Raw genomic sequence first — 14,507 nt, 5'->3', positions numbered from 1 at the left:
AGGCTTGGATCGCTCAGGGCAAATTATTTGTCATAAAGGGCCAACCCGTGGTTAAATCACGATATATTGAAGCCCCCATGAATTTTTTCTTAAAATATTGAGTGGCCATTTAATAATTTCAACTTTTTTAGAATCATAATTTCACAGTTTCAAAAATCAACATTTAAATTGTCTCTCAAAGAAAACTATCAACAGCATGTGATTCTTTATAATTCTTGCATTAAGTGTTTGAGTAAACAAAGAAGTTATGAAAAAAATCACACAAAACACATGCTTTAAAATTAGTGTTGTCAACGATTAACCGGTTAACCGGTTAACCGGTCGAACGACCGAATACCGAATACCAACATCTCTAACCGGTTAACCGCATTTTTTTTTCAATTTTGCTAGATTTGATATATTTTGGAATTGAAATCATTAAATACTTATATTTTATTTTAAAATTGTCGTCGTAGTAATTCATTAGACAGACCCAATTGTCCAGCATATTGATTGCTATTGTTAATCCTAAAAAAACATAAAATTAATTAGAACTTGTCTCTCAGCTCGGGGCAGGATCTTAAAGAAACATAATTAGTCTACATGTTTTTTTAACAGTAACTTTAAATCAGTAATGCGATTGGAATTTTATGATTTACTTCATTAGTTCGTTTTGTCTAATTTTGTGTAGACCTACATCTAAATGTGCAACCTCCTTCGTGCAAGGCTTAGTCTTACGAATTGCTTACTCAAACATTGTGAAATGCAAACCAATGTGAACGTTCTCAATGTATACGTGACCGTACGAGTAACATGCTTAAAGAAACAAGCAAACAAAGCAAAGAAACAGGTCGTACGGTGACCTATAGTTGTTAATTTCTGTTTCATTTTAGTCTCTTGTGGAGAATTGTCTAATTGGCAATCATACTACATCTTCTTTTTTATAATTAATCATTTCAAATTGAAACACTCCACATTATTTTCGGAGACAACAGGAGAAAAGAAAAGAATAATCGGTTTCAGACATATTCAATCCTACAAGATTTAGAAGTTTTATTTTATTTTTCAATCGAAAGTTGGTACATACGTTATAGTTGATACAGTGCATTTGATTTTTAAGATCAAACTTCGCCAGGAATACTCTAAGACAAGCCGTATAATGCCAAAGGACAATATTCAATTTTAAAAGCGTAAATTTATGACTTGGATGAAAGGTTGTCAAATTGACACTCATACTACATCTTATATCTATGTGTAGGGTACTATTGATAAGGCTTTCAAATCCCAATCTAAACTATACCGGTTAACCGGTTAATCGGTCGAACGATTGTCCGAGTAACCGGTTAGGCAAAAGTGTACAATTTGACAACACTATTTAAAATGCATGAATTATGTAAAAGAAAAAAACTTATTACAGAATGCTTGGAAACATTCCCTATTTAGAAAAAAATACTAATAAAAAAATACAAAATGTACAAAATTATTTGATTTTCCAAAGGAAGAAAATTAACTGCAGGTTATAAATCTCTAAATACTAATAAATGAGACTAAATTTAGATTTCTTGGGATCTAATCTCATAACACCTGCTTTTCTCATAAGTGATTAAACTATTCAAAAACTGTACATTTATACTTATATAACCATTTTGTATCTTTACCTAGAAGTAATGAATTGTCCTTTCTGTTCCATTTATACATAATATGTTGTGTAACATTCCTATATGGCTGGTCAGTAAATATAGCTAATGAATTATTAATAAAATCAATTGGTATTAAGTCTTACCATTCTTGTCCGTAGATTCCTCCTTTTTTACTTCCTCATACTTCAAATTTTTATTATTTTTAGGCGTTTTATGTTTGTCCACTTTTTTCTTAAATAGTCCACAACAAGAAAATAGTTGTGACGTCTTTTCACCAGTATCAAAGCTTAGTATCTTTCTAAACATCTCAATGATAGCATTTTTATTATCATTGATTATTCCGAGTACTTTTAAGACGATAATTTGAATTTATGTGCACCGTGGGAATCATTATTCCAAAAAGGTATGATATTAACCCTGTTTCTATATGAATTTCATAGCTATAGCTAATAAACTGACAAAACCCGAAGGATATCAACAATCCAGTTTTATAACCTCGCTTATCCAGAAATCAAATTTATTATTAAGATACATGAACACATTAAGCTTTTAACGTGACACTATATTATATCTTTTTCCTTTCACCTATTACAACACAAGATGCGCATAATAAGGCTTTCTAATGTGAAACTACAATGTCTTTTTTTCCTTCACCTATAGTCATGCAAAATGCAGATTATAATGCTTTTGAATGTGACACTATAATGTCTTTCTCCATTCACCTATAGCAAGATGCAAATAATTATAACTGTAACAAAACATAAGAAACTTTCTAACAATATCAATTATTAAAATGATTCTCGTTTGTCAATATATATGTCAAAAAACTATCATTTGTCGATAAATTTTATAAGGTGATTCATAACTGTTTTACTCCAATGAGTGAGAATGATTCTTGAATAAGGATCCTGTTAGTTCTATTGTAGTGACAGACATTAATTTTCATCAACTGAAGATCACAAATATTGTCAACCAATCAGAGACGAACAATTCAAAAGCTTTTGAAAAACAAGTCTCTCTGGAATCTTTTTTACTTACCTACAGTACATTACTATAAATTTATTTACTTCCATTTTTCACATTGAATGAGGACAGGGATTGGAGAAAGAACTTTAATGTTGTTTGATTAGCATCCAGGGCTGCTAAATATTTCATGCATATTCTGACCATAACTATAAAGTGGGTGGGTGGTGAAGAAACCTGGTGATTTAATGGTAGAAAGGAGAATGATGTCATGCATTTTCAGACCATTACTAGCTAGAAAAAAGAGGGTGGGTGATAATTTGAGGAGTCTGAAGGTTTAATTGAAGAAAAGAGCTACTGACTGTAGTTTACTTAACACCCAGAAGAATAATATTTCATGCATATTCTGACCATGACTGGGAGAAACAGAGTGGGTGCATGTGGTAAAGGAGTTTGATGGTTTAATAGAAGAAAGGAGTATTTGATTGACTGTAAATTACTTAAAATTCAGGAGAATTATATATTCTGACCATAACTAGAAAGAGGGGGTGGGTTGAAAATGAGTTTGATCAGGTTTCATCGAAGAAAGGAGGAAGCAATTGACTGTAATTTACTTTACTTCCAGTAAAATAATTTTCATGCACATTCTGATCATGAGTTGAAGAAATGGAATGGTAATTAAGGAAGGATGTACTTAGGTGAGGTTAGGAATTTGTGTCAGATGTTCAGACTCCTGGTTTTTTCCCCTTCAATACAGGGTAAAATATTTCATTTTTGGTCTGGTTCTTGCTGCTTTGAGTCTTTAGTTCTCTACGTTAAACTAAAATAAGAGAATGGAAACCAATTTGGGGACGTACTGATAGACAAGGGTAAACCTTGATGCCCCCTCCACCACGGTGGGAGAACAAAATTACTATAAACAATTCAAACAAAGACAAACAACAATTTAGTTAGTCTTACTTGAATATGGCTTTCATGTCTGTTGTGCATTATTAACACTTTCGTAAACTTCATTACTAGTATCCATCAAATATTTATATTGGATTCTCACTAACACTTTAGTACCCCATAACATTTTCCTTTTTATTTTCCATTCATGTATCAATCACAGATTCTAATGCAATTTGGATGTAACAATTTTTTTCATTGGCTAAAAGTTGCCGTCAAATCCACAGTTGACCAGGCGTAACTAAGGAGGGACCCACCATTTTGAATTGATTAAATCAACAAATGTTCGATTACTACTACATAATCGAAAATAAAACAACGCCAACCTCGAATTCGCTGTTTAAATGTAATTTTATCCCAATTTGAAGCGTACAGGTAACGTAATAACCTCCAGTTTGTAAGTTTTCATTTGTATGACGTCACGTTTAGTAGCCATGACGTCTTTGTGCCAAAATCATTCATGAAGTTTCACGGATTTTTTTCTATTAGTTAAATTTAAACATTTTTTCAAGTTTTATCGTATTTTTTATTTTTGTAATGCATTAGAATCGGAATAACAGTACTGTAGTTGAAGAGTTGCCACCGTCAATTTTGATTAGACGGTCTGAAATCTCTGTTTTACTGTCTCCGCTACGCGCCGCCAGTAAAACTGCATTTGCGACCGTCAAATCTACAATTGACGGTGTCAACTCTTCAACTACAGTACTGTTATTTCTTAATTGACCGGCATGTTTAATCTTATTGGTGAAGAAAGAGCGATATTTCAATGTATATTAACAGTATTGAATTTAAAATAATGAAAACCGACAAGAAAATAATGAACACAGAAAGTTCAATAAAACATTCATTCGGCTGAAAGATAATCTTAAATTTGTAACAATCAATATCCTATCAAATTCAATCAGATGAAAATATTGCTGCAGGTATTTTGTATTGTTCAACGAGATAATGACATTTAAATAACAGAATAGATGTCATAGATCCTATAATTGTGTTTTGGGTTGTTTATTGTTATTTAGGATACATGTTTTCATCAATAGATCATTTACTTTTAATAGAAATAGAATACTTGATACACTAGCTAGTGGAATATTGACAATGAATGAATACATAGATTACATAATTATTATCTCCTACAGTGTTACTTATCCTTTAATAAACTAGATTTGACCTTTTAACCTTATTTTTATAAAAGATAGGTGTTTCAAAGTGAAATGTGTTTCAAAGTGAGGATTCTAATAAACAATACATAATACATTTGCTTTGTTTATTTCAATATTTAAAATGATACAATTTATCTGTAATTATTACTAATGTCTATTAGATAACTGTTAATTCAGAAATTAATGCATATGGTTACTTATTAAAAATTGTGAGATCTAAATAGCTATACATTTGCAAAAACTTGTGAAGGAAATTCACTACTGAAATGATCATGATGCCAGTTTTTATTATTGCAAACTTAATACATTTCCCTATTTATTAAAACTAGGCAATAATTTCTGAATTTACAGTACATAATTATGGCTAAAAGATGAAACCCTGGATTTTAATATGACCAAACACAGATCCCTTACTGGAATGATGGACTACTAAAAATTATACAGCAAATGTTCAATATTGCTTTTAAATAAAAATGAAAAAAGAGATTTCTTTGGTACATGATTGTCTTGTCTTAATCAAGGAGACCCTGACCGTCTACAAGTACAGCTGTTACTATCTATTTCCACTGCTATAACTTCAACTCTTGACCTTATCCCAGCTTAACTTTAATAGTAAATTTTACCCAATACTAAATATAACATTACTGTTAGTCATATATATATATATATATATATATATAAGAAAATTATTAAAAGATAATAACGGTTTCAATGCATCACTTTTTTACTAGTACTTTCACTGCTTCCGCAGATCTTCATAATATATATATTATGCCTTTAATATTCATGCAAAAAAAACAAAATTACATCACCTTCCATTTGTAAATTCTGAGAGTGATTTACAAGTTTATTACTACATTTTATTGATTAAATGATTGGCATTAATATCCAACAGCGTAAATTTGATGCGTATTGAAGACAATAACATGTAATTTCACTTCTTATAGTGTGCTCTAAAGTAGTGTGACATAATTTAACATGCCAAATATACATGTACAATGTAGTACACAATATAACAGTCCACTGGATGAAATGTCACCGTACCAGAAAATACTATTCAGTTGCCCATGGTCACCCAACCTTTCTTAGCTCTAACTATATAGCTTCTACATGTATATTGTGTGCATAGTGGAAAAGCAGCAAGAACATACTTAGTTTAAATTATGTTGGTTTGAACTAGTGTTCGTTGATCAAACCTACAACCTTCCACAATTAAAGTTAGCATGCTACTATGAGATTTATCATTACTGGTGTAGCTCTGTTTAAGTCTGATATCCATTCATTTAATTCGTTATTTATTCATACTACAAAATGTTCAGTGTTACACGTAGCAGGAAGTGAATTTACTGAAATGCAATCGGTAGTTTTCGTGTCCATATGCTAACATTAAGTGAAAATATCCTGGACAGATGCTTTTCACAATTTATCAAGTCTCCTTGTCAATAAAACATACATTTATACAAAGATTTGTGTTAGGTTCATTAGATTCAAGTCTTAAGTTTCTTAATATGAAATCTGATCAAGGTTTTTATACATGTAAATTGAAGGGATTAGTCCATTGTTAGCTTTTATACAGAAGATAATCTTAGAATTTTCACAACAGACAATCACTTTGTTAGAAACATCCAAAGTCATTGATAAAAAAGTTAATCAAGATTTAGTATGAATAAGCTATAGCTTTAGTTCCAATAAAAATTGAATGAAACATACCTAGTTTGTCTTTACTTGATTGCTTTTTCTTTGGAGGCTGATCAATACATGGAAACCCTCCACAAGAATGGAAGCATAACAATTTGTTCAGGTACATAAAGAAGATGATCAAAACAAACAGAAATGCTCCTACAGCACCCAGGAAAGCTACTGCTTCTGTTGGTACTGAAATATAGAAAGGTTTTATAATTATAAAATCACTAGTTCCTCTTTTGCTTTGAGATTTTAAAAATATTGAGGATTTAATTTTCAGATTACAAAACTTGAAAATATATTTCATTATATTATCACGATTATAGAAATACCCTTCTTCTAAATAGGAAATATAGACAAACTGATAAGACTATATATATGTAAGTAAAAACAAATATTTCTTGTTCAAGAATAATCTTCTTTTTTTTTAAGAAATATCATGAAATCTGATTTGTACTTCTCATATAATATTTCTTCTTGTTCACAATCAATTAGAGTTCAGTCTCTTTGATATAAACTGCATGATTTAATATACATGATATATAAAAGTCAGTTCGTTATCAATATTTTAAAATGTAACTAGCATGCCAACAAATTGTTTTCTTTGAAAACATAAATCAATTAAAAAGACAGCAAATACCATAACAAAATAAATAACAAACACAGTCTAAAGTCCACTTATGTCTCAAATTTATTGTTATTTATAAAGATCTAGAGAACACATAATTTTAAATTTTGCTTAATAATCATGATAAATATTTTCTTCAATCATGTCCATGTAAAAACTTCATCTTCATGTATATACATATACATTGTTTTGACAATTCAAGCACATTCTATATTAAAACTAACAGTTCAAAATTAAAATATCTGTAGAAAGAACAGTTTACCTAACAAATGCAAAACAGCTGAAAAAAAATATTTCTGCTAAAATTTCAACTGTACAACATATTACTTTTATGAATGCATGTGTTAAAACAAAGTTTTGATGTGTTTCAAAATATTTTTCCCATTTTTTCTAGTTCATGTATTTTTCATGGAGACGATTTAATTATAAAATAAATAGCTTCACTGAGCGTAGCTAGATACGACCGTAGATGCCCAACCCTCAACAGTTAGGGCAAAAATGGACACAATATTCACACTTTGAGGTTCATACAGGCATGACAGGTAATTAAATACTTAACACATAATACATTTGTATGTTTCTGACACAGAATAACAGTAGTCAAAGTCTCAAAGAACTTAATTGGTTATGTGATTTGAATTTAAATTCATGTTCTTGCTTTTGTGCAATACACTATGCTGTTGTAAATTGAACACCCTCCCCCCAAATTTTTTTTCTCACTCTTAATAGTTTGACTCTTTGAGTAAATACTAACATATACATGTCAAAAATTAGGGAAACCCTTGTTTTGAAGGTTCTTCATACGTCTGGTGAACTTATAAATTTAAATTTGTCCTATCCCTTCAGAATACTAAAAATAATAACAAGGACTATTCTATTTGTATTACATTACCAACAATGCACGATGTCTACGGCCGCTCAGACACCGGAGACATTACTATATATCTGTATTTTTATTCCTTATATATATTATTATATTGGGGTTGGATCGGCTTTAAATATGGGTCCAGATGGACTGGGGACAGATCGACTTCAACATCTTCATGTCAGATTTACATGAAAGCGTTGTGCATGGGCCCCCATGGTGGTTCTTATTAATCGTTGTCATTTTTCTTATGACAATACAATTCAAATGATTAACAGATTATGACCAGTAACTTAAGAGGGGCCTGATTGGTTATTTTCGATCTTCGTGATCCGTTTTTCTACAATTATTTTTTTTTTATATTTTCGTGATCTGTGATCATGGAAATTTATTTTCTGTGAATCGTGATTGACAAAAAATCAACTCGTGAATCGTGATGAGACCCCCTCCTCCTCCCCCCCCGGCCCCCCCCAAAAAAAAAAAATCAATCAGGCCCCTCACTTAAATGTGTTATGATAAAATTGAAATTCATAAAACTGAGACATTTCTGAATTGTATATTATAGGCAGTGTCTGCGCGTTCCTGCATGCGGGTATGAATAGTCAAATTGCCATTTGTGGGCTACGTGTACCCACATCTGGGTTTTATAATGAAGTGTCTTTGGATTGGGAATGAAATGTGAAATATAAACAGAAATTATCGATAATATGGAGATTTTGTATAGAACAAGTGAAGAGTATGAAAAATAATATTTTCAAATTGTATTTATTAGATAATAATACATAAGGCCACACCAATTTAATTCCTTGTTCGAAGGACCAGCCCGCATTATTTTTTTTCACAACAGATTTGTTATATTTTTTTTATATTCCCTCTTCCCGCATCCCGAAATGTTATCATGTTCATTTCCCCCACTGTGTTTTTGTAAATATTATAAAAATATCTCAACATTTGTTTTTAAAATCACAGTCAAACCTTTATATAACGATTTTAAACCTATAAGCACCACACCACACTGTGTAAATATCTGTGTGAATATTTGTTTCAGCATGAAGCCAATTTATCCCAAGTGGGAGTGCTCCGATATAAATGTATAACAGCGGAAATACCTGTATAGAATAAAACATTGGTTTCTTTCCCACTGACTTATATATTCCCCTTAAAAAAATTGTTCGTTGTTAAAATAAAGACATTAAAGTACATAGAACTTCTAAAGGATTTGCCTTCAACTGCAATTATATTGTATGCTGACGGCCACACCCACTGCAGGTTTGTGCACCTGTCTTGATTGATTCAGGGGCCTGCGTTCAGCAGTTATTGTTTGTTGATGTGGTTCATTGGTATTTTCCCGTTTGGACATATAAATTCGATCGTTGGTTTTCCTGTTCGAATTGTGTACACTAATAATTTTGGGGTCCCTTATAGCTTGCTGTTTGGTCTGGATCAAAGCCCTGTGTAAAAGGCCGTACTTTGACCTATGTTTGTTATTATCAGGTTGGGAACAACCTAGTCCAAATAATTACTTTGTAAGGCGTCAAAGAAAAAAATATAATAGCCTTTCAAGACGTCATAATTATTTGGACTAGGAACAACCCTACATGTACCTCAGGCAAGGGGTAATTTTACATGTTTTACTGTTGTAGAAAAGAAAATAGAAATACTACATTGTACTTTAATAGTGCTACTATACAAAACCTTTGAAAACTTAGAATTTTTTCCTCAAAAAGAGGAGAAATACATTATATTTTAAACAACTTTTCTAAAAGAGGGGTCCACTTATTTTTAATAATATATATTAAACTGTTAAAGTAAATGTGTTAACCAGTCAGAGCTCAGACATAAACAGGTTGATTTCTGTATTTGACTTAAAGAAGTCAAAACATGTATTTATTATAAAAATGTGTTTTCAATTTTAGACTTATCTAAGTCAGAAAATGACAGACTTGTTTAGGTCTATTTCTGTTGATGAAAACACTTAATTTTAATTTGTGGTCAAAGTACACCACCTATGACAGCAAAAACATGTCTGAGAGTTCACAAGGACTTGAGCTATCTATATTTAATTATCTAATTGAACATCCTTAATAAACACAGATGTTTTACCTCATTAAGTGTGGTTCCAGGTGGTTGCATTGTAAGGTTAATTAACATTATCTCCAATTTTTTAGACTCTCATTCATATTTTTCTTTAGAAGACAAAGCATTGTCTTTCAATGTTGTCATAATTTGATTTAGATGCATGACCTTTTTGTAAATATGCGTGGGTCTTGAAGTTAACCAATTTTGGTAATTATAACTTATCGACTTGTAGGAGTTGATATTTGCAACTTTTTGATTCTGGTCAATTATTTCTTGCTTATCAATATTTGACTTATTAAAGTCGTATTTTGTCTTGCATTAAAGGGAGACAAATCCTAAAACTCACAACTTTAGACCTCTATGAGTCAAAAGCAGATGCAGACTTATTTATGTCTGAGCTTTGACTGTTAACATGGTTGAAGTCCAGGAATATTACAAAATTCTTGGACATGTTTTGACCATTAAATACCATATAGGTATTATAGTTCTTTGGGAAAACGCGTAGCCTACGAACGGCAATTTGACTATTCGTACCCGCATACACTGCCTATAAAATTTATATCTGTACATGTACATGTATGTTTATCACAGGCACTTGTATCTGTCAATGTGGGGTTTACTATCCACACCCGTACGAAAAATCACGAAAAAATAATTCTTCGTATAGGTGTGGATAGTAAACCCCATATTGACAGAAACAAGTGCCTGTGATGTTTATCCTGAAAATTGATTTTGGTAATGTTTACATTTTTGTGTATTAATAATTAACTATTGCATGTTTTAACTACTTACGCGTCACCATGTTTTCGTCAATTTGTGATGTTAACAATATTCAACAGACTTGTCAACAACTGACTGTTGCTTGCATGCTTTTGGTTCGCACAAATCAAGAACAATTTGTTTGCCAAAATTGTAAATTTCAGTGCAACTCAGAAAGTGGTCTTCCTGTTCTGTGGAAGGGATCGGATTCGGATTTAATAGTTCTGAAAATTACAGTGAGCACTAACACATTTTGTTTATTGTTGTGTGAATAATCTTTTGAAATAATTGCATTTGAATCCCCACAAATATTTTGTACCAAATTAGTTAATTTGGTTTAAAATGTGGAAAATCATATCCTTAAATTCCGTAATTGTTTTCAAAATTAGTATTTAATGAAAACTTCCGGTTGCTCCATGCAGACGAAGTCATGTTGCCGATAGTAAAATTGGCCACTTTACTCATCAAACAGTTTACAAGACCCGTTGTAAATAGCCTCAGTGAATCGGCAAAGAATTACCCTAAATTTCGTTCAATTATCGTACGCTTAGCACAAAGTAAGAAAAATATAATAACTATATAAATTCAGTCTTTCAACAATGTCAATGACAACATACACAGGCACATTGCATCATGTGTTCACACAATTACACAGTCACTTGTCACTGATGTATTTTATTTATATACCAGGGATCTCTATGACCCGTTTTATACATATGCACCACCATAATTTGTTAATCTTCCGTCATCGTCAAAAGAGGGACGACAGTCGACAGATACCAAAGGGACAGCCAAACTCATAAATCTAAAATGAACTGACAACGCCATGGCTAAAAAGGAAAAAGACAAACAGGCAAACAATAGTACACATGACACAACATAGAAAACTACAGAATAAACAACACGAACCCCAAATTAGACAAATGATCCACCATCATTAAATTATCTTCCGCCAAATCTTCCAGCTTACGAAGGCTAATCACTTCTACAGATAGTTTGAGGCACATGACAGGACCATTGTTGTTTATGGCAGATGATTAATTGTATTAATTAATTACCTTTCTGCTAATGCTTAATCTCTAGCTTATTAGCTTAACATGCCAAAGGGCTAGTCCAAATAATATAGTCCATCGGAAATCACAGTAATATTGGACTAGAATAGTTATGAGGTTTTAGGAAGGCGTCACAGAATTTTTTTTAAATAGCCTTAAGAAATCATGATTATTTGGACTACATGTAGCTAAGGGGTTAATTTGAAGAATACAGATGCAATGAGTCAAATTGTTCACTTATTAGTGAATATGTAACGAAACCAATCCTCAGTCTAATAAAGTCTGGATCTGGTGACAATTAAAATAACCATTCACCATAAACTAGCAGTATAATACACATAATACACAGAAGATGAATTCCACTTACAAAATGTAGTATATAATTTAATTCCAAGACTGAAGCTTGTCACCGAGCCTGTGACTTCCAAACTTATGCATTTCACAATGACTGTACAGTATATATGTTTTATATTTATAGAAGAATTAAACAATTAGCTATGGTCAATTATTACATAATATGTTGACAAGTATAAAAAAAGTTATTATCTAGATAAAGAAAGATAAATATTTTAGCAATATCTCTAATTTAAGAAACCAATAAAGGATTACACCCTAAGGAATTATTGTCACCGTTTAAAATGTCTTTTCTTAATGAGATATATACATGTAATAACTTAATGTCCAGGTAAAAAATAATTTATAAAACATAATTAATGGTAAATTCTTTGAGTCTCAAACATAGTATTAAAAACCTAAACACAGCTGAAACTCTTGTCATGAATAATTATTTTGACAAAATTGAACCATTTTAATCAACTTTTCCATTTCATCTGGTAGTCTATATGATGTTTTAAAGCATGCTTAGTGTGAGACTCACAACAAAATCAAAATATGAAATGTTGTGAATAATGAGACTGAGGTATTGAAAAAGGCAAAAAAAAAAAAACCCTTGTATATAAAGATTATATAACCATGAATTGAATAATTGAAGTATATTTATTACCTCATTACTGTAAATTCAAAAATGATTGCATGTATTTATTATTGCGATTTTGTCATTTTAGACTAAAAGGTGATTTTAATTTTTGTAATATTGAAAAACTATCTTGATTAATTCATATAAAAAAATTTAAAATGCGAGTTGAAATTATTGCTATTATAACCTTGTCACATTTTTGGCAATAATAAAAACATATCAATATTATTTGAATTTACAGTAACTATTATAGGTATTCTGTAGATGATTATTGATAAACAGGTCATATATTTAACTCGACCTAAAAAAAATTAACTTAAAATGTTGTTCGCACAAAATCTCCCCCATAGCTGTCAAACATGTCAAAGGGGATCTCCGTCTTTCAAAGGTTGGCAGGTACATGTATGTGCTCGTCTGGTCTGTAACATATATAAACTCTTTAATCATTATTTCGAAGAAGATAAACTTATTTTCCAATCTATACATGACTTTAAAGCTCTAATGTAATGTTTTTAATTGCATTTAATCTATTTTTTTCAGAGTATCATTTAAATGATTTTACTTCACAAAGTAAACTATTTGGTTTTGGTAAACCATTACGAGTGAAACCATTGTCTGAAGATGAAGCTTTAAATTTAGGTACTAGACTACTTGGAGAAACATTAGTGTATGGAGTTTCTGCAGGAATTCTGTTTTTTGAATACAACAGGTCATCAAAAAATGATCAGATCAAGGAAGAAAGAAGAAAGTTTGAAATAGCTACACTTCAAAAAAAAATATATGATTATGGAATGACAACAGAACAGCAAGAAACTGAAATTAAAGAACTAAAAAGAAAAATGTTTGATTTAGAGGACAAAAATAGGAGTTTAGCAACCAAAATTTTTTCCTCTCTAAAATCATAATAATATTTAATGTTAGAAACTGTTTTTATACTACAAATAATAGTAAATGTGTAAGTTTTTTGTATGAGCATGATGAGTGTCTATATTAATAGAATCAATATCAACATCACATTACTACACGTAAAAAGTTATGGAATCTCTGTAGGCATTTAATTATTTGAATAAAGCAGGCCTCAAAAACATGATATGATCAAGGCAGAAAGAGAGAAGTTTTGAAATAGCACTGCTTCAAAGACAAATGCAAGAATAAGGAACTATAACAGAACAGCATGAAACTGTTTGATTACCGGTTAATTAATCCAAGTTTAGAAAGTACAATGTCACTGTGTGATACAATAAAACTTGATAATATACTATTATAGTATTTTGGGGTCTTTCTTAATAGATAATTATGTTATATCATGTATATGAAATATTTGAAAATGAGCATCTCAGAACATTGAAAATTGGTACTTAAAAAATATATTATTTTGTAGTCAAACCACAGATTTGTTGAATTCAGATGGTATTTTTTAATAAGGGAAATGATGTGATGTAAATTTAACATTTTTTTTAGTAACTACATGTAGCAAGTTATATTGATGGCTGCAATTTTGGGAGAATAAAACATTTTGAATATCAGAATCTATAACATATATAGTATTAAAGACTTGAGACACAGAGAAGTATTTTTAGCAGAGGTTTACAAGATTACATACATGTCATAAAAGTGCTTTTTATGTATTTTTTTTAAAATTTATGTCAATAAATGCTTGTTGAAAAAATTATACAAGTCCTTGGTAATTAATATAGTTCTTTATACATGTTGTATATCTGTTTCATGCTATTATAATTTTTCATCATTTGTTGTTGCACATTTTTGTTAGA

The 14,507-nt window shown here is 30.7% G+C and overlaps 2 protein-coding genes across 7 annotated transcripts in view; one reads left to right on the top strand and one right to left on the bottom strand.

The window, feature by feature from the left end:
• The window catches only part of LOC139516555 (synaptotagmin-14-like), a 32,314-nt gene extending 21,235 nt beyond the window's left edge, over positions 1-11,079 (bottom strand). For 3 of the 6 annotated variants that reach the window (XM_071306729.1, XM_071306731.1, XM_071306730.1), the window contains exons 1-3: positions 10,741-10,880; positions 7,267-7,284; positions 6,404-6,568 (exon numbers count right to left, since the gene is read on the bottom strand). In XM_071306729.1, the coding sequence (XP_071162830.1) occupies positions 6,404-6,568; positions 7,267-7,284; positions 10,741-10,750 (193 nt within the window). In that variant the 5' untranslated portion in view covers positions 10,751-10,880. Of the gene's footprint in view, positions 1-6,403; positions 6,569-7,266; positions 7,285-10,740 lie in introns of all 6 variants that reach the window. The other 3 variants (XM_071306733.1, XM_071306734.1, XM_071306732.1) reach the window with 3 other exon arrangements.
• A 1,197-nt stretch (positions 11,080-12,276) lies between these two features.
• On the top strand, positions 12,277-13,640 carry LOC139515265 (optic atrophy 3 protein homolog). The gene is made up of 2 exons (XM_071304829.1): positions 12,277-12,286; positions 13,276-13,640. Exons 1-2 carry the CDS (start codon positions 12,277-12,279, stop codon positions 13,638-13,640), a joined length of 375 nt encoding a protein of 124 aa, XP_071160930.1.
• The last annotated feature ends 867 nt before the right edge of the window (positions 13,641-14,507 follow it).

Source organism: Mytilus edulis, chromosome 3 (genome assembly GCF_963676685.1).
Source record: "Mytilus edulis chromosome 3, xbMytEdul2.2, whole genome shotgun sequence".
In the NCBI taxonomy this organism is placed as follows: Eukaryota; Metazoa; Mollusca; class Bivalvia; order Mytilida; family Mytilidae; genus Mytilus; species Mytilus edulis.
Note: the sequence above shows the minus strand (reverse complement) of the source record. Positions and strands in the feature narration are given on the sequence as shown.